Source organism: Emys orbicularis, chromosome 7 (genome assembly GCF_028017835.1).
Source record: "Emys orbicularis isolate rEmyOrb1 chromosome 7, rEmyOrb1.hap1, whole genome shotgun sequence".
Lineage (NCBI taxonomy): Eukaryota > Metazoa > Chordata > Testudines > Emydidae > Emys > Emys orbicularis.
In genome coordinates this window covers 63,973,113-63,998,299 of record NC_088689.1, presented here as the reverse complement: position 1 = coordinate 63,998,299, position 25,187 = coordinate 63,973,113, and the positions used below count along the sequence as shown (strand labels likewise).

The 25,187-nt window shown below is 40.0% G+C and overlaps 1 protein-coding gene across 11 annotated transcripts in view; it reads right to left on the bottom strand.

The window, feature by feature from the left end:
* KCNMA1 (potassium calcium-activated channel subfamily M alpha 1) overlaps positions 1–25,187 on the bottom strand; it is an 898,072-nt gene that overhangs the window by 410,628 nt on the left and 462,257 nt on the right. For all 11 annotated transcript variants that reach the window (XM_065407332.1, XM_065407334.1, XM_065407336.1 and 8 more), the window contains one exon: positions 12,783–12,844. In XM_065407332.1, coding sequence (XP_065263404.1) covers positions 12,783–12,844 — 62 coding nt within the window. The remainder of the gene's footprint in view (positions 1–12,782; positions 12,845–25,187) is intronic.

Below are 25,187 nucleotides of genomic sequence, written 5' to 3'. Positions count from 1 at the left end.
TTCATTTTATTACTAGAAAATGATATGCACAAATCCGGTTATCTCAAATGGAGGTTCCCAAACACTTCAATCTAAACACACTGATTTTGATAAAACAATAAGACAAGTTTATTAACTACAGAAAGAGATTAATTGATTACACATAATGAGGCATAATAGTCAGAATTGGTTACAAAGAAATAAAAAAGTAAAAATGCAAATAACATCTAACTTAACATGCTAACTGAATTCAAAGCTAAGGTTTCTCTCACCACATCCTTTCGCAGTCTTACTGGCTGGATGACATTCATCCAGGAGCTCTCCTCCAGTCTAATGCTCCTTTCCTTGTCCTTCAGGCATTGTGGATGCCATGAGCAGAGAGAAAGGGAGGAATATTTTGGGGGCATCTGTCCCCCTTCCTTATGGGTCTCTTTTCCCTTTGAAGAGCATCTCCAGCAAATTATGAGTTTTCAAATGATACCTCACAAGGCACACTTTATACAAAATTTATCATAATCTTGTAAAAAAGGGTGAAAATGTGGACTTGCACAAGTCCATCTTGAGATCACCTTTGACAAACTTCAGTCTTATTTGCAAGTGATTGGTGGATTCTAACATTTCAGAAAATAAAGCCACATGTGCACCTGACACATGGAAGCTGCAATTTACTTGTGTTAATGGTCAATTGTATATTATAATTTTCTTTTTTAAAAAGGTATATATTGTATTTTAAAAATAACTTTTCTTTCCAGAACTGGGTCATTCTGCTCTTTCTAGTGAAGCACCACCAATAAAGCCACCTTGGTGCTAGAAAGACACAATGCAAGTGATTTGGAGGATGGGATTTAAAGATAATTATTTTTGTCAGGTGAACTGCTGTTTCATAAGTCCAACATTTCCATACTAGGCTGTTTAAATAAAATATCTAAGTCCATGTGTTGGCACCCAAATAAGTGGCCCACATTTCAGCAGTGCTAAGCATCCATATCTTCTCTTGCACTCTAAGTTCTGAGCTAAGTTGTTGCATCCAATGAGAGTTGTAAATGCTCAGAAATCTCTGGGGGGAAAAATCGCTGTGGTGATTGATGCACCAGTCTAGTGAAGACCCGCTAAAATCAACCACAGAACACTCTCCGGTCGACTCCAGTACTCCACCAAAACGAGAAGCATAAGGTAAGTCAACAGGAGAGTTTCTCCCATTGACCAAGTGCGGTGTAGACACTGCAGTAAGTTGACCTAAGCTACATCGACTCCAGCTATGTTATTCATGTAGCTGGAGTTGCATAACTTAGGCCGACTTACCCCCATAGCGTAGAACAGGCCTTAGTCAACAATTATTATTTCTTATAATAATTATAGTTATCAAGATAATTGTTAGTCATATGTCCTTATATTTATCATGATTGCCCAACAGTACTGAAAAATACATAAGGTGGGAATGAACATTGTCAGGAATTGTGCAAAGGGTCAGTTTGTAAATTATGAAAATAGAGAGGACAAACATTGAACATACTTAATTCTAAATTCTATGTAGATTATTCAACATCAGTCTGGTTTGCAGCTATCTGTAGACTTTGAAGGATTATATTTTTGTTGATAAGTGTCAAGTAAATGTTGATTTCACCATACACACAATTTATATCAAATGGAAACTCTGAAGAGCGACTGCTATCAAAAACGTTCAAAACTTCATGAATATCTTTTTTATTCTGTGTTTGTACAGTGCCTAGCACAGTTGGGTCCTGGTCTATGATAAACTCCTAGCTGCTACTGCAATAAAAATGAAGAGAAAGAGCTTTGCATTCCATTTTTTCTACGCTGTGGATTGTTGACTTTCTTGCCTTTTGTTGTATAATAGAAACAATTTCATGGTACTGGAGTTCACTCACAATTAACATCTCTTGTTCTTAACAAATGGCCCTGCTTCTCTTTGGCATTTAATTACCTGTAAAGGCTGCATATTGCATCGTGTACTCTTCTGGCATGAACAGTGGACCTTAATTATAACAACAGTAGTTACCACTGAGCCTTGATTATGGACAGTGTGTTCAAAACTTGGTGCAATGCATTGCAGAAAATTAACAATTATAGCCATGGAGTGACCAGGCACCTTTTTCGGAACATTACTTCTTGGCTAAACAAGCAAGTGGGTGCACTGCAGTAACTAATACAAATACAGTGAAGATCAAATTGGCTTCATCTGGCCTTATAAAGGATTGGAAAATCCTATTTGGTGCCGAATCAATATAAAAGATGATGATTCAGTCCTTTAAAGTTATACACTTAGTCATTGTCCAAGGATTGGGGTAGGAACAGTGTGTCACTTTTATGGTTTATGGGGATCAACGTGAAATAAATGTAAAGTTTTAAGTAATTTGAAAGTACTGGCCCAGCAAGGATTCATTTACATATAACCTAAAAGTTTCTATACACTGAATATGACAAATTATACCTAGTGTATCTCAAATGAACTACTGTACGGTTAGTGAGATTATAGGCTGATGCTAGGAATTAACTTTATGGTGAGCAATCCAACTGGATTTGCTCAGCAATGGACAGCATTCATCAGCTCAAAGGTGAAATTATTTGTGGCAAGAGGGTCACAGACAAAAGCCATTGCAGCACTAACTGAACTAGTAGAATTGACAAAGGTAATGCAAGGAGTCTGAATGCAGGGGACTGTGGTAAATCTGGACAGGATGTGGAGTGATACCTGTAGCATTTGCATGGAATGGTTTTCATATAAATAAATTATTATTATTTTTTGTAGTGTGATAGGTATAAATAGTGTTCTACAAACATGTGAAGGGTTTGTAACTACCTTGGAACTGGGAGGGAAGTGTCTCCTATCAACAGACACAATGTAACTGGATTCAAGTACAAGTGTGTAAGTAGGGGCAGTTTCAGAGGGAAGACTATCAGCATTTTACTACTAGGAGTAGGATGTGAATTAAGGAAGAATGTGAAGGAGATGGAGGCTCCTTCAAACATGGAGGGTGGTGCAAACATTTCTTTGATGCATATGTTCAATATATATATATAATATATCAAAAAAGAACTAGGTACATTTATGGAGGATAGGTCCATCAATGGCTATTAGCTAGGATGGACAGGGATGGTGTCCCTAGCCTCTGTTTGTCCGAAGCTGGGAATGGGCGACAGGGAATAGATCACTTGATGATTATCTGTTCCATTCATTCCCTCTGGGGCACCTGGCATTGCCCACTGTCGAAAGACAGGATACTGGGCTAGATGAACCTTTGGTCTGACCCAGTATGGACGTTCTTATCTTTGCAATTAATATTACTGAGATATTTCCTATATAATCACAATCTCAGCACAGGAAATACCAAGATGTTTGTATCTACTTAGCAAGGAAAATCTTATAAAAGTTTTAATGACAGCCACTGTCACAGCCATTTTGAGCAACAATAACATAATTTGTCGCAACACAGTAGAGGGCCAGATGTCAGCATTTTAATGCATCCTTGCTATATCTAATCTTGCAACTATGAAAAAAATACAGCACAATATTCATCCTGGCCTCAAAAAGAAAACAAAAAATGGGCCAGAGAGCACTTGGTGTAGGTGCAATCAGGCAAAGAATAATTTTATTACAGATGAAGATACTCTTCATAGGGTGACTGGGAAGCACAAAGCCTATGCACCACTTAAGTCCCACTTAAATCTTCAAAATAGCCAACACAAATACTAGAATACCAATTAAATCCTATCTGTCTACAGGTAAATTTCATCCCATCTACAGAAGGGAGTCCAGACATAGTAGATGGCTACGAGCAGAGAAAATGGTGACAGGTAGCTACAAGGATGGGCACTAAAGTGGAAAAGAAACTGGCACACAGAATGGGAGAATTAGCCAAAACCTTTATATAAAATGCACCAGAACGTTCATCTTCCTAAAAAAATAACAAATGAATCCAAAGTAGAATTGTATGAAGCTTGCTAATGAGAAAATATTAGGGTATTCTATGCTCTAGTGTTCATAACACTGCATTGAAACTACTGTAAAGCTGTAGTGTTTCAGTGCATAATCTTATATTACTTTCATGGGGATTCACATTGTCTGATATTGGGTTTGAGTTTTGGATTTGGAAAAAAAATAAAATTCAAAGCAAAATTCAGACGAAATTGCCAAGTTTCACCTGATTTAGGATCAAACTTTCATATAGTGTGGTGTTTTATTTTGTTTTTCTGTTTATCAAAGCTGTAAATTGAGTAAGATTCACCAACAGGTTTTGGGCTGTGAAGAAAGGTGATGTGTAAAGAAAGAAAGTTCTTGTGGTTACAAACACTAGACTCACAGTCAGAAAATCTGGTTTCATTTCTTGGCACTGCCACTTAATTCCATGGCTCATTTTCCATCTCTAAAATGGGGATAAAAGTCCTCTCCCCAGCCCTTTGTGTGTCTTGTCTATTTAGACTGTAAATTCTCTGGCATAACAACTATCTTAATATGTAGTAGTCACTACAGCAAGTCACATGAGATGCAAAAGATCTCTTTACAGCCACAGTAGCCAGGGGAATAAATGATTCCATGGACATCGCCTGCAATGACACCGATTAAAAGCATTTGCTAATGAATTATTCCAAAAGAATGAGCTGGCCTCATTAATGACACTTCTCTCCTGGGACAGTCTCACAGGATATTCCTTGAGTGGAATCTCTTGGTTAGTCTCACTGGATTCTAATTTAGTGCCTAACAACAAATAACCATATGAATCCACAGAATTCAACAAGAAGCCAGGTTCTTCTTTTGGCGTTTAAAATTGCACATAGAATCATAGACTTTAAGGTCAGAAGGGACCATTATGATCATCTAGTCTGATCTCCTGCACAACACAGGCCACAGAATCTCACCCACCCACTCCTGTAACAAACCTCTAACCTATGTCTGAGTTATTTAAGTCCTCAAATCATGGTTTAAAGACCTCGAGGTGCAGAGAATCCTCCAGATCCTCCATACACATTGCAGTGTGTATGAGGGCAAGGGAGGGGTGACCTGTTTCCTCCCCACCTCACCCCACTACTTCCCCTCACGGAGAATCTGGTGAGGCAGTTTTCTTTAATAAGAGTCCAATAAAATTTAATATAAGTTTGTCTCATCAACACAGCCTGTTTGGACTTCTTCATGGGAGGGGGTCCCCCAACAAACTTAAATAGGGAAAATCCCCAATCACTCAGAGTCCCAAAAATCTGTCTGAGGGCATGGTTCTTACCTCAGACTGGGTGAGTGAAAAATGTTCCTTCACAGAATCTTTCTTAATAGCTTGCTGCTGCTTTGCCAAAGCCTACTCCTTTGCAGCTTCTCAAAGTTAGTCCCCTTCTCGCCCCCCCCCCCCCGCCCCTTTTATAAGCAATCAGCTTCTTACGGTTCCCTCCCTGTGCCAGGTGTCTCTGGTTGACTCATTTAGCAGGCCTGCTCCTGCTGACCTCCAAGTCTCTAGCAGGGCAGCTCCCTCACTCCCTCTCATTCCTTCACTCTCTCACAAAGTACATTCTAAAAAAGCTCTTAGTACCCATGCAAGCTTGGTTTCCAGTTCATATTACTACTGAACAAGGAACAAAGTTTTGCTTTACTTTAAATAATAAACAAAAAGCCAAACAACTGTCATGAAACCAACAGACTCAGGCTCTAATGGACCTCAAGCCAGTGAATCCCAAAGATGAAGAACTAGTGTGTACCTCAGACTGAACTTATCCCAGTCAATTCCGCTAGATATCAGTGTCTTTTTATATAGCAACAGCTAGATAGAGGTGTACAGTTTTTACTTAAATGTGTTACAGAAAAGCGAGACAAGAGGTGGCTGGGGAAATTTCTAGACAGAAGCTCTGCAGTGAAGAACAGGATAAGAAAGTAGCTTTAGGATTAATGTTGGTTGCTTTTTTCTAATAAAATTCCTTGGTCTATGTAAGAAGAATGCAACTTTTGTGATTCTTTACCATTGTCACATGACACTATCTGCAGTAACCATGTTCCAGAAAATACAGAACTGCAAGAATAATGAACCTAGCAAGTTACTAAAAGTGTTTTAAATTGAATTCTCATATGATTCAAAACTTGCATTCATAATCAATATAGCATCAAACCCTGACAGGTGCTGAGCACCAGCACCTCAACTCCCATTGGCTTTAGTAGCCGTTACAGGTGAATAGCACCAACAAAGGTGGTGTTTACAATGGCTAAAACTGAGCCCCCTTATAGCCTGTGTCAGGCTAGGAGGAAGCAGCACAAAAAGGATTTTGGAATGAGGAGGGCAAGATAGGATATTTACTGGTATTTTTAGTAATTTATGGCAGTTTCAAGGGAAAGTCGTGGCAGAAGGCAGCACTTTTTAAGTATATTAAGCAAAAAATATTACTTTGGAAAAGCAACCAGAAATAGAAGATGAAATTTTCTGTGTTTCAAGGCTGGCCTCAACACAGATGTTATCCCATGTCACCTGTCTAGTGAACAAAATATTTTAGCAGTATCTAAGAGTTGATAGTATTTGTGCAACCTATCAGACTCTCACAACCGGGTTGTATATAGAGCTTTTTTAGAAAACTGATAAGATCATATTCTCCCACACAGAAGCACCTAACAGTTTTGAGACCTTTCTTGATGCACAAGGAGAGGTTTTATGCGAAAAAAAGACAGAGCTGAACATAGGGAGCAATTCATGTGTATCTACCATATCTAAAAAGAGAAAAAGCTGATTCTGGCTGTTTTCAGCTTAGTAGGCAACAGCAGTGGACAAGCTTGTATCCTCAGCAAGACCTTATATGTACATGTAAATAAATTTCACCATTCATGATGTCACTGCTATTCTTAGCTCCAGCTGTTTTGCTCTCATTGCCAAATGGCACTTTTACAGATGATTCTAATTAAGGAAGTGCATGATAATGTGAAAATGTAGCCATTTAGCAAGACTTGCAATATTGTCTTTCAATTTAAAAAAACAGCATCAAAATAAACCACTACAATGTGTGCCAGTACATACAAAGCAAATTAAATGACTTGTCTGTTGCATCCTCTCTCCTATTTCTGTCCTGTCATTGATCATAATTTGAAAGTCTAAATGGGGACTCGATCTTGTAGCAAAGGGACTCCATTAAAGAAGTTGCTCTCATGAGAAAATGGCTACAGGAACAGGCCTTTAGAATGTAAGCTCCTTGGGACAAGGGTTGATCTATGTCAGTAAGACGCTCTGCATACCTATGCCTATATGTAAATGACAGCTGTAGGTTGCACTATATGTATGGATTCATGCATTAAGTGGAGCCAACCTTAGGATGAGACAGGCCCCAAGAAAGGGTATTAACTCATGTAATGAATTGCGTCCCTTCCACTTCGATTGCAGGAAGGATAAATCAGGTGAGCCCACAAGTTACAAAATCCATGGAGGACTGCAAAGTCTTCAGCAAGTACTTTTGTTGTTTGCAACTCGGGTTGACCCTTGCTCTAAGATGCTATTTCCACCTTTGTGGAAGCTTATTTGTTATACTGGGTAGTGTTTCATACATCTACTGTAACATCTACTGTACACTGTTGGTAGTGCACTCTGTGTAAATAGTAAGGGTTGGGTAGGTGAAGGTGGGGAGGGAAAATGAGAAATGAAATAAGGAACTCACCATTAATTTTGAGACCAACAAAACACAGAATATGCTATGTTGCATACAAAAGTATTGAGAATAAGACTTGACTAATAACATACTAGTACTATTTGAAAGGCAAATACAGGCTAGCAGGGAGGGGGAACTACCTACAAAAAGCATGGACTAAACACAACATTGCCAAATGTTTGGCATGATTGCTCTCTGTTCTATTACAGTATGTTCAGCAGACTCTATGGAACCAGCTAAGGGACATAGGAAGAGAACCTACGTTCACCTAACAGTAAAGGATGATTTCATTAATATCTTACCTTGAAGAACTAAGCATAAACAATTTTAAAGGGAAATGAATGGGAAAAGAACCAGCATTAGAATACATTAAGTTATTTTATACTAAAGCAGATTGTATTTGACCCCTTTTCCTTTGCAATTTAAAGCTCTGGTTTTACACAATTTAAAAATACATCAAGAGATGATGTGAAACTCTGCTACTTTTTCTTAGTAAAAATGTTGCATTTTTATGATTATACCAGAAGATTAAAATAATTGTGCTGGTTACATTTTTAGCATCGCCTTTAGGAATAGGTTACTTCAAAGATGACAGGATTTACACATTTAAATTGAGTTCAGAGTGTTTAAAAGTTCTGATGTCCAGATTAACTGAGTCTTACTGATGCAATTCAGCAAACTGGGGGAGAGGGGTGTGTGGAACCGTGATCATCTGACATGGGAGCTTTTGGATGAGACTAAATTTGATTAGTAAGAATCCTAAACAGTCAAGCCATTTTCCTATTCATTGTTTTCTCAGTTTATGAATCAAATTCTGCCCTTAGTTGCAAACATGCATCACTGGCATCAATATGCATCCGATGAAGTAGGCTGTAGCCCACGAAAGCTTATGCTCAAACAAATTCGTTAGTCTCTAAGGTGCCATAAGTACTCCTGTTCTTTTGGCATCAATATGAGTTACACACATTTATTGCAAGGAAGAATATGGTCCTACACACACTATGGTTTTGTGGGACAATAAGCAGGTGGGAAGAGGAAGCATTGAGTGGAGTAAGGAATAATGTTCCACCTACTTCTAGCAAGAATGAAGTGCCTTGTGATTCTCTTTGTAAAGAGCCTTTTTTTATAGAATGAATGGAGCAGCTGCTATCTGCTCAGGAAAGGGAATCAATGACTCAGCTCTGGGCACTAACACCCAACTGATCACAATTGCATGGGGCAGTTACAGTTGCCTCCCTTCTAGACAGTAGCATGATTCATTCTGCAGAAAACCAACTTTCCCAACAGCACGATTTCCAAAAAGCATGACTGTGACAGAGTGGGCAATGGCTAAAGTGTTCATGCCAGTTTTCTTAGAGCTCTGAGTACTTTTAACTGACCAGGACACAAGATCTGGCAAGACTGAATGGACTGGCCCTCCCTTCTTCCCCTCAAAAAGGTCCAAGAGGGTCATACTGGGCAACTGCTCTTGCTTCTTAAGACCTCACCTCACATGCAGAGTCACACAACATTCTGTCATGAACACATCAGTTCACACTGTCAATGACAGGGAGCTGGGTGTGTCTGTTTGCATACTGAGAAATTGCAAAATCTATAAGAGAAGAAATTCACAGTAATAAACAAAAAGCAGGGGATGTCTTGTTTACTAATGAAGGCAAAGGATAGTTCTGGGATATCTTGGAGTGCAAAGCAACACACTGGATGCTTCACCTATGACAGCATGCATGTCTCATGAAAAGAGGGTTACAGCCAGCCTAGCTGTAAACAGAGTCCTGCAAATCTGGGGATATCTGCTTTATATCCACGGACCATGTTTGCGGATCGTGGATGGATACAGATCCAAATTTTGTATCCACACAGGGCTCTAGCTGTAAAGCACTGCAAGAATTTGGGTGAGCAATACTCTACAAAACACAAGAGTATCTTGTTAATTAAGCCTAGGGTCTAGAATGCATGTGATGATTTTATTTTGTACGTAACTGTTGTTTTCAATACATCTACTTGCTATGATTTCAATCTTTGTGCTATGTTCAATAAACAGATAAATTTATAGTGAAATTGAGCAAGTGCTGTGTGTTTACTGGAGCAGTGATCTGAGGAGGAACTGGTAAGCTGGGGTGTAGTGTTTTTTCAGATGCAGAAAATCTGTGAGTACTGTGCTAGTCCAGTGGACTAAGGGCTGGACACTCTTTGGAGACAGTCAGAGGGATCCAGGGTTGGAGCGTGCCAATTGCTAATCTTCAGAGTGACAGCAGGGCCTACGCAGCCTCGAAGGGGAGAGCTTGTGTTGCCAGGGGCTGGTGGAGGTGGGGAGCTGACCCAGGGCAGTCACAGACGAGGCTTCCTCACACTAAGGACAAGTAATAGTGAGATGCCTCACAGCCTGGAGTACCCCTGGGAAGCATCACACCTTCCCACAGTTAACACCCTAAAGCATGAGGTTTACTTGCCCTCATGTTAGAATATCAATGGTCAAATTTAGCCAGCTTTTGTAACATTTGGTTATAGCATTTACTCCGATATTACCTTGAGTTTCTGTAACAGGCCTACAGATGTTTAGAGTTAGTTTAAAAAAAAAAAAGTGCAGTAGTTGCTGAGTCATTCGGAAACTAGGAAATGTACCTAATTTTCTGCTGCCCGGCACCATTTCTACTAGTGCAAACTCAGTGTGAAGCAGATGAAATGTGCTAACAAATCTGAATAAAAGAGTTTTGGACAGGGGCAAATGGTTCAAGGCAATGGAAAGGCACAATGTGTTTAACACCATATTTTATTGAAAGTTTGCAACCTCATTTAGCTGCTGATTGACTAGTCTGATCATTATTCACAGGGGCAGACATGTAATAAACACAAAATGAAGATTAGCCTTGTGCAAGTTAACAGTGGGTTGCTTTTTTTACATGTATATCAGCCTTTACAGTCCCCCTAGAGTTTTTATATCAACCATTGGTTCAAATGCACATTTCTAGTATGTTACTGGTGCTTTTCACTATTTGAACAGAAGTAGAGTTTTCACAATGTAAACTCTGAATTACTTTCACTACACAGTACTGGAGATCTGCATTTAGGTGTCTTAATAGACTGATATTTCACTCCCTATGGTGCCACATTGCTGTAATGGACATCATATCAGCTTCTTAATGCAACAAGTTAATTCAGAACTTTTCACTGCAGGATGCTGACTGTGGCGTTTCTAGATCCGAATTAAGCTAGTAAGGGTTACTTTCCTCAGGAAGAGATAGAAGAAACCCCCTTAAAATAATGCAGTAATAGAAAGCCTGTTGGTTTGAGGTAGCTGGAAACTGCAATTCTGAGTTTAATATTAGCTGAGTTAATTGATGAGAGACAACTTGCGGCTCAACTGCTCTGCTATCCTCAGTAGGTGAGAAATAGCAATAAAACTGTAATACTACACAGATTAGGTGGCCTATATAAACACCCCAACAAATCTTCCCATTAAGTCAGAGTTTCTCTCAGCTGGAGGGAAAAAACAAACAGACTTATAGAGATCCATTGCCTAGAATTAACTCAGCAGACAAGACTCAAGAAATACTATAGTATTGTACTTTTTCACAACAGACGAGGGGCTCCAGGGAGAGGGGGTGCAGCTACTGCAGTCAGAATTTAATTGGGCTGAAATTTAAAAACAGGAGTAACAGTTTCATCTACTCTTGTCACTCTTGTTTATTTGACCCTTTCAATGGAGCATTGTATGGTTCATATAAGTATTGCCAGGGCTTTTCAGTAAAGTTTTTCTATATAAGGATACTTTACTTTTACTTTTAGACCAGCCCCAGCTTACAGGGTGACACAATAAGGAGAATTTAGCTAGGATGAGAAGCTTATAAAAACTCTAGCTGAATTGTCAAAAGTCCAAGGGCTTGCCTTCACTGCATTGTTAGCTCAAGGTATAACTTGAGTGTTGTCCTTTAACCAACTCCTGTCTACACACAAAAATCCCTAGCTCAAGTCAAGTGGTACCTTAAACTTGAGTTAACTGGCCTGTGAGGAATGGGGATGGGAAGAGAAAATGAGGTCTCAAGCTAACGGTTGCTGATGCTCCAGTTAATAATGCAGTAAGGATGCTGCAGCTTGAATTACAACAACTCCTCCACTAATAATCCAATCATGCTGTGCTGCTCATCAAATCACTCTGTGTAGCTGAAGTGTTATTCTGCAGAGTGGTTGCTCTCACTTTTGCTAAGCTAATTCAAGTGAAGTAACTCAAGTGTGCTAACTGTTGCAGCGAAAACAAGCCCAAAGTTATGTGGTAAACTGTGTGCCTAGTCTTAGTGCCTTAAAATGCCACTCATGCCCTAGTGGATTACCCTCCCTAATGGATATTCCACTGAATAACATTCTATTAACTCCCTTGAAATTGGCTTCTTACCAGGGCTGTGGCTCATGCAAGGCCATTGATCTAGGTAATCTTACACTAGCACCACACCTATGTTGTCCTTGCTATACAAAGAACTACTGACATAAGTATCAAAGGGGAGGATATAAAATTAGGTTACGTTAACCTGTGTCAAGACATCATGACTGTTATGTTTACATTGATACGTCATGATGATGCACGGTCATGATGAAACCTTGACCTCTCCCAATTGAAACATCACCACATGACCACATTTTGTTCATCCCTCCAAAAATTTTGAAATGTTTCTCACGTCCTACAAGATCAGTTGCATGGCCTGGGACAAGTCAATCAAACTCAGAATTTGATAACAATGCTAGATATAATTATGGTATGTACTACATAGAGTCTTTTGATGAGTTTTCAAAGGAATTCCTGGAATTCTTAAATACACACATTCTTTGTCCTTGTAAGCCTATGACTTCTCAAGTCCAACTCCCTTCCCTACATCCTCTATTTTACTTTTGTCCTTGAAGGATACTTAAAGTAATTTTTCCTGCAGTATGCATACTCTAAACTAAGATAAATGTTATTTTCTATCCTCTCCTTCTCTCGCACCAAATGTAACCAAGACCAGTATAGTTTACAAAAGATCTTTCCCTCATCCCTAAAACTAGCCTGGAAGACCATGCACTATTATAAAGTTCTTTTCATTCAGGTGATGAGTATAAAAAACTTTGAATGTAAGTAGATGAATGGAGCAATTTAAAGCACATAATTGCTTTAGGAAAAGAGGTGAACGGAAATGTATTAGAATACTCACTTTGACGAATCTATGAAGTATATTACAAGAGCACCAATACTAAGAGCAAAGACTAAGACAACCTGCAAAAAACAAAAAGAAAAATGCAATCACTCAACAGTGTATGACTGAAACATTTATTCTTTCACACTTCAGAGAGAAAATAATATGTAAAACATCGTTCAATTTATTTTTGGCTGTCATTTATTTTAAAAACTAACCCTGCTCACATTTTCAAACAATATATTTCATTGGTGGACAGGGGGGAGAGAAAGGCTGACTTCCATCTCAGGGAAATGCAATTTGCAAATGGCTCCTGTATCTTAACCTTTGCCGAAATGGATTAATTAATTTTAAATGACAGTCTTCCCCCACTGAATGGTATTCAAGTCATATTGTAGCTTTATCAGAGCTATCTTTCAGCTTTCCAGCAAAAATGTCTCATTCCTTGTAGGTAACCAATAGAGATGACAGATTAGATTGCACATACATGTAATATAAATGTGTGATAGTGAAATCCATGTGATAAATTGTAGAGCTATGTGATTTGCTTTTACCATGCAGCTTTGCTCATCTTACCAGTCCACTGCCCACTAATACTCCCATCTCTACCAGAATTGTTTCTTACATTCCAAACTTTCAGACAGCTTCAAATAATTGATTTCTCTTTCCAACATTCCAGCAAATAAATTCCTTCTTTTCACATAGCTGTACCATTTCATCTAATATTATAGGAAACAGGCAGGCAACACTCAAACCTGTCACTAGCCCAAGGTTAAAATCCAATACCTTGCAAACCATGAAGGCTAGAAATGGGTGCATTTGACCATTGAAAAGAATCTCAGAACCCTCTTTTTAAAACTTTAAGGTCTTTAATTTCAGCCCTAGTAGGTTGTGAAATATCAGATCTTTTGTATTTATTTCAGATTTTTCAAAACATAATTTTTCAAAAGATAAATCATTCTCTCCTTGAGCCTTACACCTTTGGACTGATTGTACCGAGGACCCTAGATTTATAGGCAAAGGGATACAAACAAGATAAATAAAAACAAGTTTCTGAAAATTTTTAAAAACTTTTCCCCTGTAAATTATATGGTATATGGAATACATAATATAGGTGATGTGATATAAAATGTTTTATTGTCTCTAGTTTAGGGTGATTTGGGTAACTGGTTCATGGCTTTGCTACTAATGCAGCTATCTCTAACATACATCAATAAAACCTTTATTCCACCCCTCACTTTGTGATGTCATGTATTTTCCATGGTTAAATACACACAATGCATATTTTTAAAATTAGGATAGCTTAAATATTAATTCCTCTACTGTGCCTGGAAGCTTGCCAAATCTAGGAAGTTCACATGCTATATTGACAAAAATCCAATGAAGTTTGAGCAGGTAGATGTACATGGGATACATTTTAAGGGAAGCACCAGGCAACAGAAATGCATACTGAAAAGGATATGTGAATTTTCATACTATTTTGACAAATCCTTTTTAACATGAGACATGCTAAAACAATGCAAAAGTATTTTGTTTTTAAGAATTAACAATAACTCGGTAAATTTGAAACTAAACTTTCCATTTTACTTGGCAAGTGATTTTGATTTAGATAATTACTAATCCAAATCATAGCTTCTGACTCAAACATTTTCTATTTTCCTTATTGACTGAGCAAAGAAAATATTATTTGTAACTTGCCTTGCCCTGTGGGAATAAAATAGAGATTCCTTGCCCCAATTTCTTGCACCCTTAAGATCTACTGAAGCCATTGACTTCAGTGGGTGCAGGATCAAGTCCTTAGAGACAGGGTAAGATATGTTATTCAGGCTAACACAGATGTTTGATTCCCTCTGTGATAAATGAAGTGGGGGGATAGCTCCCTTTTATGGATACCCAGCCAGCCAGTTAGCTATAAAATTCCTCTTAGTAGCTGTTCTCTACTTGCTTTACCTGTAAAGGGTTAACAAGCCCACAGGTAAAAGGAAAGGAGTGGGCACCTGATCAAAAGAGCCAATGGGAGGCTAGAACTTTTTTAAATTGGGAAAAAACTTCCCTTTGTCTGTGTGTTGTTGTTCTCTGGAGAGCGGAGACATAGAGCAGCAATGCTGTAAGCAGCTTTAAAACCAAGTCTGAAAAAGCATCAGTTCATACCTGGAACCTACTTATCTGAAACCCAGATATGTAAGTAGATCAGAAATGTCTAGAAAGACATGATTAGGTTTATTTCTTTTATTTTGTAAGGCTTGTGGACTCCTCTGTGCTAACCCCAAATGCTTTTGTTTTGTTTGTAACCTTTAAGCTGGACCTCAAGAAGGTTATTCTTGATGTTTAAATTTTGTAAATGGGTTTTTTAAATCTAGCAAAAGCCTAAGTTCCAGATGTATTTTCTTTCTTTTTGGTTTTAATAAAATTTACCTTAAGAACAGGACTGGATTTTTGGTGCCCTAAGAGGTTTGTGCTTATGTTGTTTAATTAGATGGTGGCAACTGGAGTTGCACCTAGCAAGGGAGGTGAAGGGTAACAAGAAGTGTTTTTACAGGTATGTTAGCAACAAGAAAAAGGTCAGGGAAAGTATGGGACCTTTAATGAATGGGGGAGGCAACCTAGTGACAGATGATTTGGAAAAAGCTGAAGTACTCAATGCTTTTTTTGCCTTGGTCTTCACAGACAAGGTCAGCTCCCACACTGCTGTCCTGGGCAACACAGTATGGGGAGGAGGTGAGCAGCCCTCAGTGGTGAAAGAACAGGTTAAGGACTATTCAGAAAAGCTGAACATGCACAAGTCCATGGATCCAGATCTAATGCATCCAAGGGTGCTGAGGGAATTGGCTGATATGATTGCAGAGCCATTGGCCATTATCTTTGAAAACTCGTGGCAATCGGGGGAGGTCCCAGATGATTGGAAAAAGGCAAATACAGTGCCCAACTTTAAAAAAGGGAAGAAGGAGAACCCGGGGAACTACAGACCGGTCAGCCTCACCGCAGTCCCTGGAAAAATCATGGAGCAGGTCCTCAAGGAAACCATTTTGAAGCACTTGGAGGAGAGAAAGGTGATCAGGAACAGTCAACATGGATTCACCAAGGGCAAGTCATGCCTGACCAACCTGATTGCCTTCTATGATGAGATAACTGGCTCTGTGGATACGGAGAAGGCAGTGGACGTATTATATCTTGACGTTAGCAAAGCTTTTGATCCGGTCTCCCACAGTATTCTTGCCAGCAAGTTAAAGAGTATGAATTAGATGAATGGACTATAAGGTGGATAGAAAGCTGGCTAGATTGTCGGGCTCAACAGGTAGTGATCAATGGCTCAATGTCTAGCTGACAGCCAGTATGAAGCAGAGTGCCATGGGGTCGGTTTTGTTCAACATCTTTATTAATGATCTGGATGATGGGATGGATTGCACCCTCAGCAAGTTCGCAGATGACACTAAACTGTGGGAAGAGGTAGATAAGCTGGAGGATAGGGAAAGGGTCCAGAATGATCTAGACAAATTGGAGGATTGGACCAAAAGAAATCTGATGAGGTTCAACAAGGACAAGTGCAGAGTCCTGCACTTAGGATGGAAGACTCTGATGCACTGCAACACGTTGGGGACTGACTGGCTAGGCAGCAGTTTTGCAGAAAAGGACCTGGGGATTACAGTGGATGAGAAGCTGGATATGAGTCAGCACTGTGCCCTTGTTGCCAAGAAGGCTAACGGCATATTGGGCTGCATTAGTAGGAGCATTGCCAGCAGATAGAGGGAAGTGATTATTCCTCTCTATTTGGCACTAGAGAGGCCACACCTGGAGTATTGCATCCAGTTTTGGTCCCCCCACTATAGAAGGGATGTGGACAAATTGGAGAGAGTCCAGCGGAGGGCAACGAAAATGATTAGGGTGCTGGGGCACATGAATTAAAAGGAGAGGCTGAGGGAACTGGGTTTGTTTAGTCTGCAGAAGAGAAGAGTGAGGGGGGGATTTGATAGCAGCCTTCAACTACCTGAAGGGAGGTTCCAAAGAGGATGGAGCTCCTCTGTTTTTAGTGGTGACAGATGACAGAACAAGGAGCAATGGTCTCGAGTTGCAGTGGGGGAGGTCTAGGTTGGATATTAGGAAACACTATTTCACTAGGAGGGTGGTGAAGCACTGGAATGGGTTACCTAGGGAGGTGGTGGAATCTCCATCCTTAGAGATTTTTAAGGCTCAGGTTGACAAAGCCCTGGCCAGGATGATTTAGTTAGGGATTGGTCCTGCTTTGAGCAGGAGGTTGGACTAGATGACCTCCTGAGGTCTTTTCCAACCCTAGTCTTCTATGATTCTATGAACAGCTGATTTCCTTTGTTTTCTTTCTCAGCTCTTTTCTGGGGGGGTGGGGTGAAAGGGCTTGAGGGTACCCCACACGGAGGAATTCCCAAGTGCTCCTTCCTGGGTTCAAAGGGGTTTTTTGCACTTGGGTGGTGGCCACATCTACCCATCCAAGGTCAGAGAGAAGCTGTAACCTTGGGAGTTTAATACAAGCCTGGAGTGGCCAGTATTAATTTTTTAAATCCTCACAGGCCCCCACCTTCTGCACTCGAAGTGCCAGAGTGGGGAATCAGCCTTGACACCCTCCTATTCCTAACTTCTCTTTTGAACAAATGGCCAGGGTGCCTCCCCATTCTATTAGCTCCCAAATTATCACACAATATTAGGTGTTGCCCAAGTTACTCAGATAATCAGGACTCTACTGTATGGTAGAGTTTTGCCACATCCACACAGTACACCATCACGGCAATACAAAAATATGAGTTAGTACCCCTTTGACTGCAATTCTTTTTGTAGAAAAGCTCTATAAACACAGCAATGCCCTTTCATTGTGAGTAAGACTGATGATGTCCCTTGCCCTGGCTGTCTAACTGTTTATTGGCACTGTGAACAATTCTATCTATTGGATGACTTGGAAATGGGAAGCATAAACTGACTCAGTAATAATGGAACACTTTCTTCATATCCAAGAACTTCTCTCTGGGAAAAACAAGACGACAAGTCCTGTGTGCGGCACTAAGAATTGGAAACGGATGGCAAATCATGTCTCTTGTAACTGTAACTTGGTTGCTGGGCTATACAATCTAAACAAAGTTTCCTTTAATGTTTCTGGCAGACACTGTTTAAGAAACAATGTCATTTTAAAAAAATCAAGGAGCTGATGACTCAGGGCTGAATGGTTCAGGGCACTGGTAATAGGACATGTAGCTTTTGACTTCTAGTTTGCCAATTAAAATACAACCTAGGTCAGTAGTGAACAAAACTTAACACTTCATCTAAACAATGGCATATGTGAAGTGAACTAGTTGTCTTAATCAATCCGGTTCCAAGTGGCTAGATATACACACCCAAATAAATACCACATTTGCAACTATTGTTGGCCGTTTTAGTTGAGAGGTCAAGTACTGAATGGTTCCTCTAGTACAGGGCTCAGGCCGGTGGATGCGGTGATGTGGGGAACTTGCACAGCTAATGACCACACTGTATTTGCTTCATAAACAGAGGAATTTGTTCTGGAGGGCTATCACTCTGCAATCTATTACTCTAATCCACAATTAACTTTTTGCACACACACCCAGAAACAATTCACTGTAACTCTTCAATGATTCCTCCAGCTACAGAGTTCATTATTATTCCACAAACTCCAAAACCTTTGTTCACCTCAAGATGCTGAAGGACTAGGTCACAACTCATGGGTCTCAAACCCAGGTCTGGGAGTTCACAGCCTCACTCCCTTAACCCTTATGCAGTGCAGAAAACTAGGGCTCAATTCTCCTCCTACTGAGCTCAGAGCTCTGCTATTGATTTTGATGGAAAAAAGAGCAGGCCCCTATTATAAAAGTAAATGAAGCTAATAAGTCTGTACCAAGGGGTTAAAGTCTGGAGGGTTTTTATAAGGAATTTGTATACCAAATAAAGCCTCTGACTGTTACTTAGAAGTCAGTGTGACATTTGGTTAGAGATAGTCCCTTATTTCCCAAAGTCAATTTCAAAAAATATATATTTTACAGTGTTTTGTGTTGGAGAGATTGGGAATAGGTGCAAAGCTTGGATCCATATGTGAACCTCTCCAAAATTTAGGGCAGGGCTGGTCAATAGGCAATAGGCCAAATCTGGACCACCAGATGCTTTTGAACAGACCCTGAAATCTTTTTATTTACTTATTTACAATTATTTTTATTATTTTCTCTGGAGTCTGAACTATACTTTGACCAAGAAATTTGGACCTTGACAAAAAAAAATTGACTCCCACTGGTTTAGGGATTCAGATCCAGGGTTTTGGCTCTTCATCTATGAGTCATCAATAATACCATTAAGTGCACAGGCACTAACCAATTGTTTTAAAGTACATGCAGGACACACAAGTGAACCAAACTACACAAACTTCATGAAAAGGTTTAGCTCAACCATTGGGGGAAAGTTCATGTTATTCCTATGTGAACCACGATTGAAAATTCAGTCCTGCGGCCTATAAAACCAAGTGGGGACTGAATATAGTATCTAGAGAATGAAATGTTTCTTGTTATAACAAATAATAACTTTACAGCCTGAATCCATTGGAATCACTCAGCCACTGTTATAAGACACAGGATCTCAACCCAGTACCAAAAGGCAGCCATACCTTGGGTGAAAAAACTGAGGTCATTTTATATCAACATTACCCAATCATTTTAAAGAAGAATTCTGCAACTGATACTGGTGATGGAATTTGGGGCTGATAATGTCATGGTGGAGTCTCCATCACTGACCATTTTTAAAGCAAGATTGGATGTTTTTCTAAAAGACCTGCTCTAGGAATTATTTTGAGAGAAGTTCTATGAACTATGCTATGCAGGAGGTCAGATTAGACTATCACAATGGTCCCTTCTGGCTTTGGAATCTATGTAAATGCTCAAATTGAAATCTGTCCAGATCTCCATGACTAATTCCTCTAAATCTTGCAAGTATGTATGGTATCTCTAAGGACTACAAGTAGATCTGGACTTGAGTTCTATATGTCCTATAAAAAACATCACGTTTTGTGGCATAATATCCCTCAGTGACTACTAATGAACAGTATACTTTGGACAAATGGTATTATAGCACAGGGGTGGGGCTGTATTTCATTTATGCATAGTCTTTCCAAAGACTCATTACAGTACTTGAACTATGTTCTGTAGAACCTGGTTGAGATCTACAAAGCTGTCTAAGGGGTTTAGACACCCATCTTCCAATAAAATTCACATATTTTCCATTAAACCAAATCCTGTTGACACCTCTGAAACTTTAAACTTCACCATAACATAGTTAATAATCCCAAGTCTGTAAACCTTTTTCTGTTATGATCCTAAAATAAACAAAACAAAACACTTAGATAAGGGCTTTTCCCCCCCACTCCCATTGTACTGAGACACACTGCTGGCCTTATAATTCACACTGCCCCAAGACCCCAGAAAGGGTTGAGGGGAGAGAGGAATCAGACTTCTGCTCCCCTCTGCTCCTGCTGGCAGAGCTTTTTCCTTCCCTAGTCCCCTTAACAGAACAGGAAATGAGTCTGGGCTGTAACTTGCCAAGGTTGCCTGGCATCCAGGGCCCGAATCAGATGCTCAATAGAGTTGAGTTTATAACTGACCCTGCCAAAAAATCCCCTACATCAGATTAATCCCTTCAATAAAAATGGGCCCAAGTTACAAAATTTGGATCTGGATCCACATTTTCAAGCATCCCTAAGTTCATGGATGTTTGAATCCAGGATTTTAGCTGAGCTGGTTATAAACTGGTGAGCTAGTTGGGGAGTTTGGATCCAGGTTTAGATTCTGAGTCCCTGGCAAGGTCTCCGTTCTGTCTCATGTCTACTTTTTGGATACTTTTGCTTTCTTAGTAGGGACAGCGAAAGGCTATAGTTCGAGTGGGTCCTCTTGAATTCACAGCCACCAGAAGCAAGGGTGAGAAAAGGCAGATGTGCAAGTGAAGCTTTGCCTTGTTCATTAAGTAGACCTGGAACAAAAAGCTTTCTGGCTCTGTTTATTAGTCCAATGCATTTGGCACAATATTGCTATTTCTACATATTTATTATAGCTGCTATCTTTATCTGGAAGGAATCTGTTACTTGTAGTAACTTACTGTTTGTTTAAGCATGGGGGAGGTGGAATTATTCAGCCGCAGCTACATTGACTAAGCACTTAGTTCTGAGTCAAAAATAACCACCACTTTGACAGGAGAAAAAAAAAAAAACTGCTGCACAATCTCCAATTCCTTCTTAAAATAAAACAACCCAGAGTTCAATAAAATGGCACAAAGCTTTTTTGAGGCAGGCAATCACAGAAACAATAGAAAATTCATGTTCAATTCACTGTGAATGAACTATAGACAAATCTGTTTTCCTCTAATATTAAGCAATTTTAGAGGAGCTTTGGCTAGGCTGTGTTTCTTGAAATGACAGTCTGTGCATCCAGATGCACAGTTAAGACAGTAATAAGGGCTCCGCATCAATCAAGATTTTCATAAAGGATGTAATGAAGCAACAGAAAAGGGATAAGTGTGAATATTTAGAAAGCACTGTTTAAATGAAGCCATAATACTTCAGGGTTTGACCATGACTCGTCTCAGGAGCAAGCCTAGCAAGCATACGGGTAAGAGACCTCGATGGAAAACCAGGATCCTGCAGGAAATGGAACTGATAACCCAGTAGGTAGCACTGGTTACCCTAAGTCTGTACTGAAGCAATGCCTTGGCAAGATTAGACACACGTGGGGCAATGCTTATATGGACAGCGACTGAATAGATTGGGACTGCTTACAATAGAGAGTAGATGAATAAGTGGGGACATTAAAAGAGACAAAATAATCACTGGTATAGAGAAAGTACATCAGGAACCTCTTATTCACCCTCTCATAATACAAGCATCATGGGACATTCAATTAAACTGAAAGGTAGCAAATTTTAAAACAATAAAAATAAATTCTTTTTCATACAATATACAATTAGCTTGTAAAGCTCACCATCACAAAATATGAGAGACTAAGAGCTTAACAGGAATCAAAAAAGGAATGGACATTTATATGGATAGGAAAAATATCACGGGTTATAATAATAAAGTTTTTTTTAAAAGAACAAAGTTTCAGAAGTGATATAAACACCTATGCTTCAAGGCATATGTCAACCTCTCACTAATGGGAGTAAGAAAAAATTCCTTATGGACAGGTTGTTCAATAACAATCTTCTGATTGGTTTATTGAACATTCCTGTGAAGCAGCTGGTATTGGTCACTGTCAGAAACATACTGGAAAAGAGAGACCACTAACCTATTCCAGCATAGTAATTTCTATGCCTCTAAGTGAGAGTTCCACTACTGAATATGCTTTCTTTGGGCGAGATTCTGACACCCTTTGAAATCAATGGAACATCTTGTGGAGTAAAGCATTATATTTCCCATAAATAGAAATATCAGAAATGAGTGCTTTGGGAGGTATAAAACCTGAAGTCATTACAGATTCCATGTCATTCCATGGCATTTCTTGTCCTGGTCAGATCCTAGTTTGATTACAATATGCTTATGTGTATATCCCCAGGAGTTCATCACTGTTTTTCACTGGTGGTAATGCTGTTAAGCACGTGTTTTGAACCACTCCATAGGTTTATGCATTTAAGTGGTGGCTAAAGACATTTAAAGTAAGTCTAGGTCCTGGTCTACACTACAGAGCTAAGCTCCCGCCGACGTAACTTGCCTGCTACACAGACTTACACCACGAAGGGTGTAGAGTCAATGTCAATGTAGTTAGGTCAATACACTGTCAGTGTGGATGCTACATTTCTTACATAGACTGTTGCTGGCTTTTAGAAGCCATCCCACAATGCCCCACACTGACAGTTCAATCAGTGCAAGCATTCCCGGTGAGGACGCACACTGCTGACACAAAGAGCGAAGTGTGGACACACACAAGTGATGTAATTACTGCAGTGGCTGTATGCCAACATAAGTTAGGTTGACTTAATTTTGTAGAGTAGGCATGCCCTAAGTCAAAGGTGTAAAGAGTCACATTCTGTCTCCTTGTCCCCACTTTCTCTCCTGGTTTCTTCTTCTTTCTTGGTAGTTCTTAGAAACTCAGTCAAGTTTTCTAAAAACTTGTGGGAGCATGACAATAGATCAAATTAAGGGCAAAAAAAGTCTTTCCTTTTCAACATGACATAATATTACAACATGACATTTTTGACCGAACTTTTAAAAAGAGATATAATGTATAAATGTATATTTTTTAAAACCCACTATTTGTTGAATTTGCTGCCTTTGAAGAAAATAACAGGTCTCCCAAATGTCTGATCATAATTAAAACAAGTTGTTCTCTCTTTGGGTGTCGGGATTGTGACAAGAAGGAATTTCAGCAGGCAGGACTGTTGACTCTAAGGCAGGGGTGGGCAAACTTTTTGGCCCGCAGGCCACATCTGGGTATGGAAATTATATGGCAGGCCATGAATGCTCATGAAATTGGGGGTGGGGGGTGGGAGGGCTCCGGCTGGGGGTGCCAGCTCTGGGGTGGGGCTGGGGATGAAGGAGGGTGCTTCGGGCTGAGACCGAGGGGTTGGGAGGGCAGGAGGGGGATCAGGGCTGGGGCATGGGAGGGGGCCAGCTCCAGGCAGTGTTTACCTCAAGCAGCTCCCAGAAACAGTGGCATGTCCTCTCTCCAGCTCCTACGCAGAGGCACGGACAGATGGCTCTGCGTACTGCCCTGTCCGCAAGCACTGCCCCTGCAGCTCCCATTGGCTGTGATTCCCAGGAGCTGGAGGGAGGACATGCCACTGCTTCCGGGAGCCATGCGGAGTGGGGCAACACCCCAAACCCACTCCCCAGCTGGAGCGCCAGAGTGGGGGAAGCCCGAGATCCTGCTTCCCGGTGGGAGCTCAAGGGCTGGATTACGGCCCCTGGGCCGTAGTTTGCCCACCTCTGCTCTAAGGTATGTCTACACAGGAATCAGAGCTGTGCTGCCCAGCTGCAGCTGGCATGGGTCAGCTGACTCTGACTCATGAGGCTAAAAATTGTTGTGTAGACATTCAGGCTCAGGCTAGGGCCCAAGCTCTTGTACCCCCCACCCTCACAGTGTCCCAGAGCTTGGACTCCAGCCTATCTACATAGCAATTTTTCAACCCAGAGCTCCACAAAACTCAGTCAGCTGAGCCAGAGCAGCCATGGGTTTTTTAATCCCTGTGCAGAAAGGGAATTCCCAGGGAACAGACCCACTGCACCACCAGTTTTGAAGGTACCTTTGGGGCCCATGACCAGCCTTCTGCACACAGCCTTTGGGATGGTTAATTCTACTTGAGATGAAGACAGGACTTCAATTAAGCTCAGTCCCCGCACTGGATGCAAAGGGAAAGGAGAACCTGCTTCTGTCCTTTTCCACCATTTTTCTGATCCTTGCAGGTACTGGACATAATGTGGCCCATTTTCCTTTATCCCAGTAGCAGATCCAGCTAGTTAGTTACTAGTTTAAATTAGATATCTCACACTCCATTCTTACTGCATCTGAGACAGTTTATTTTGTTCTGAGATGGGTGTATATAATTTCTATTGAGGGAGGATAGCAATATTGCAGGAGACATACATTCCTTTGATCATTCCGTTTAATAAGAATGCGAAGGTGAAAGCAAATTATCTGAGAGGAACGGGTTCTTAATACTTTTAAAGCTGGGGAAAATAGAAAAAGAAAGGAAATCTAAAATATTCTTTTATGGAATCAGGAAGCCTGGAAAAATTCCCTGTATGGTACATTCCTGAACTGGTGTTGACTTGCTTTGAAATATTAATTCAGACATCTGTGTCTGAAACTCTGCTTATTGTAAGGTCACAGTGTCAGTCTTCATGGTCAGTGCTAAATCATAAGCCCTATTGCACTGCTTGGACTATATTAGACTGTCCATTATTAATATTTTTAAAAGGTCACAACTTTAATTTCCTTATGAATACATTTAGTCACTAATAAAACGCTGTGGTTTTTTTTACAATACTTAAAGATAAAGCTGTCTCTATTAGCCTTTGTATTTTGAATTACTTAAGAAGAATACAAATTATTTCTTACTATAGTAAATCTACATCTTATATTAACTCCATGGTCCACTAATTTAGTGACACCAATGGCAGCATTAGAAACTTGCCAGCAGCCTGACACTTCTAACTAATTTGAAAATAAATGTCCATGATTTTAAATATCAGTATTGAAAATGTTAATGTGCAAAGTAATGCACATTGGAAAAATATAACCCTACTATATATACACAAAGAATTGGTGTCTAAATTAGTTGTTACCATTCAAGAAAGAGATCTTGGAGTCATCATGGACAATTCTCTGAAAACATCTGCTCAATGTGCAGCAGCAGTCAAAAAGCAAATAGAATGTTGGGAACCATTAGGAAACAGATAAGAAGACAGAAAATATCATA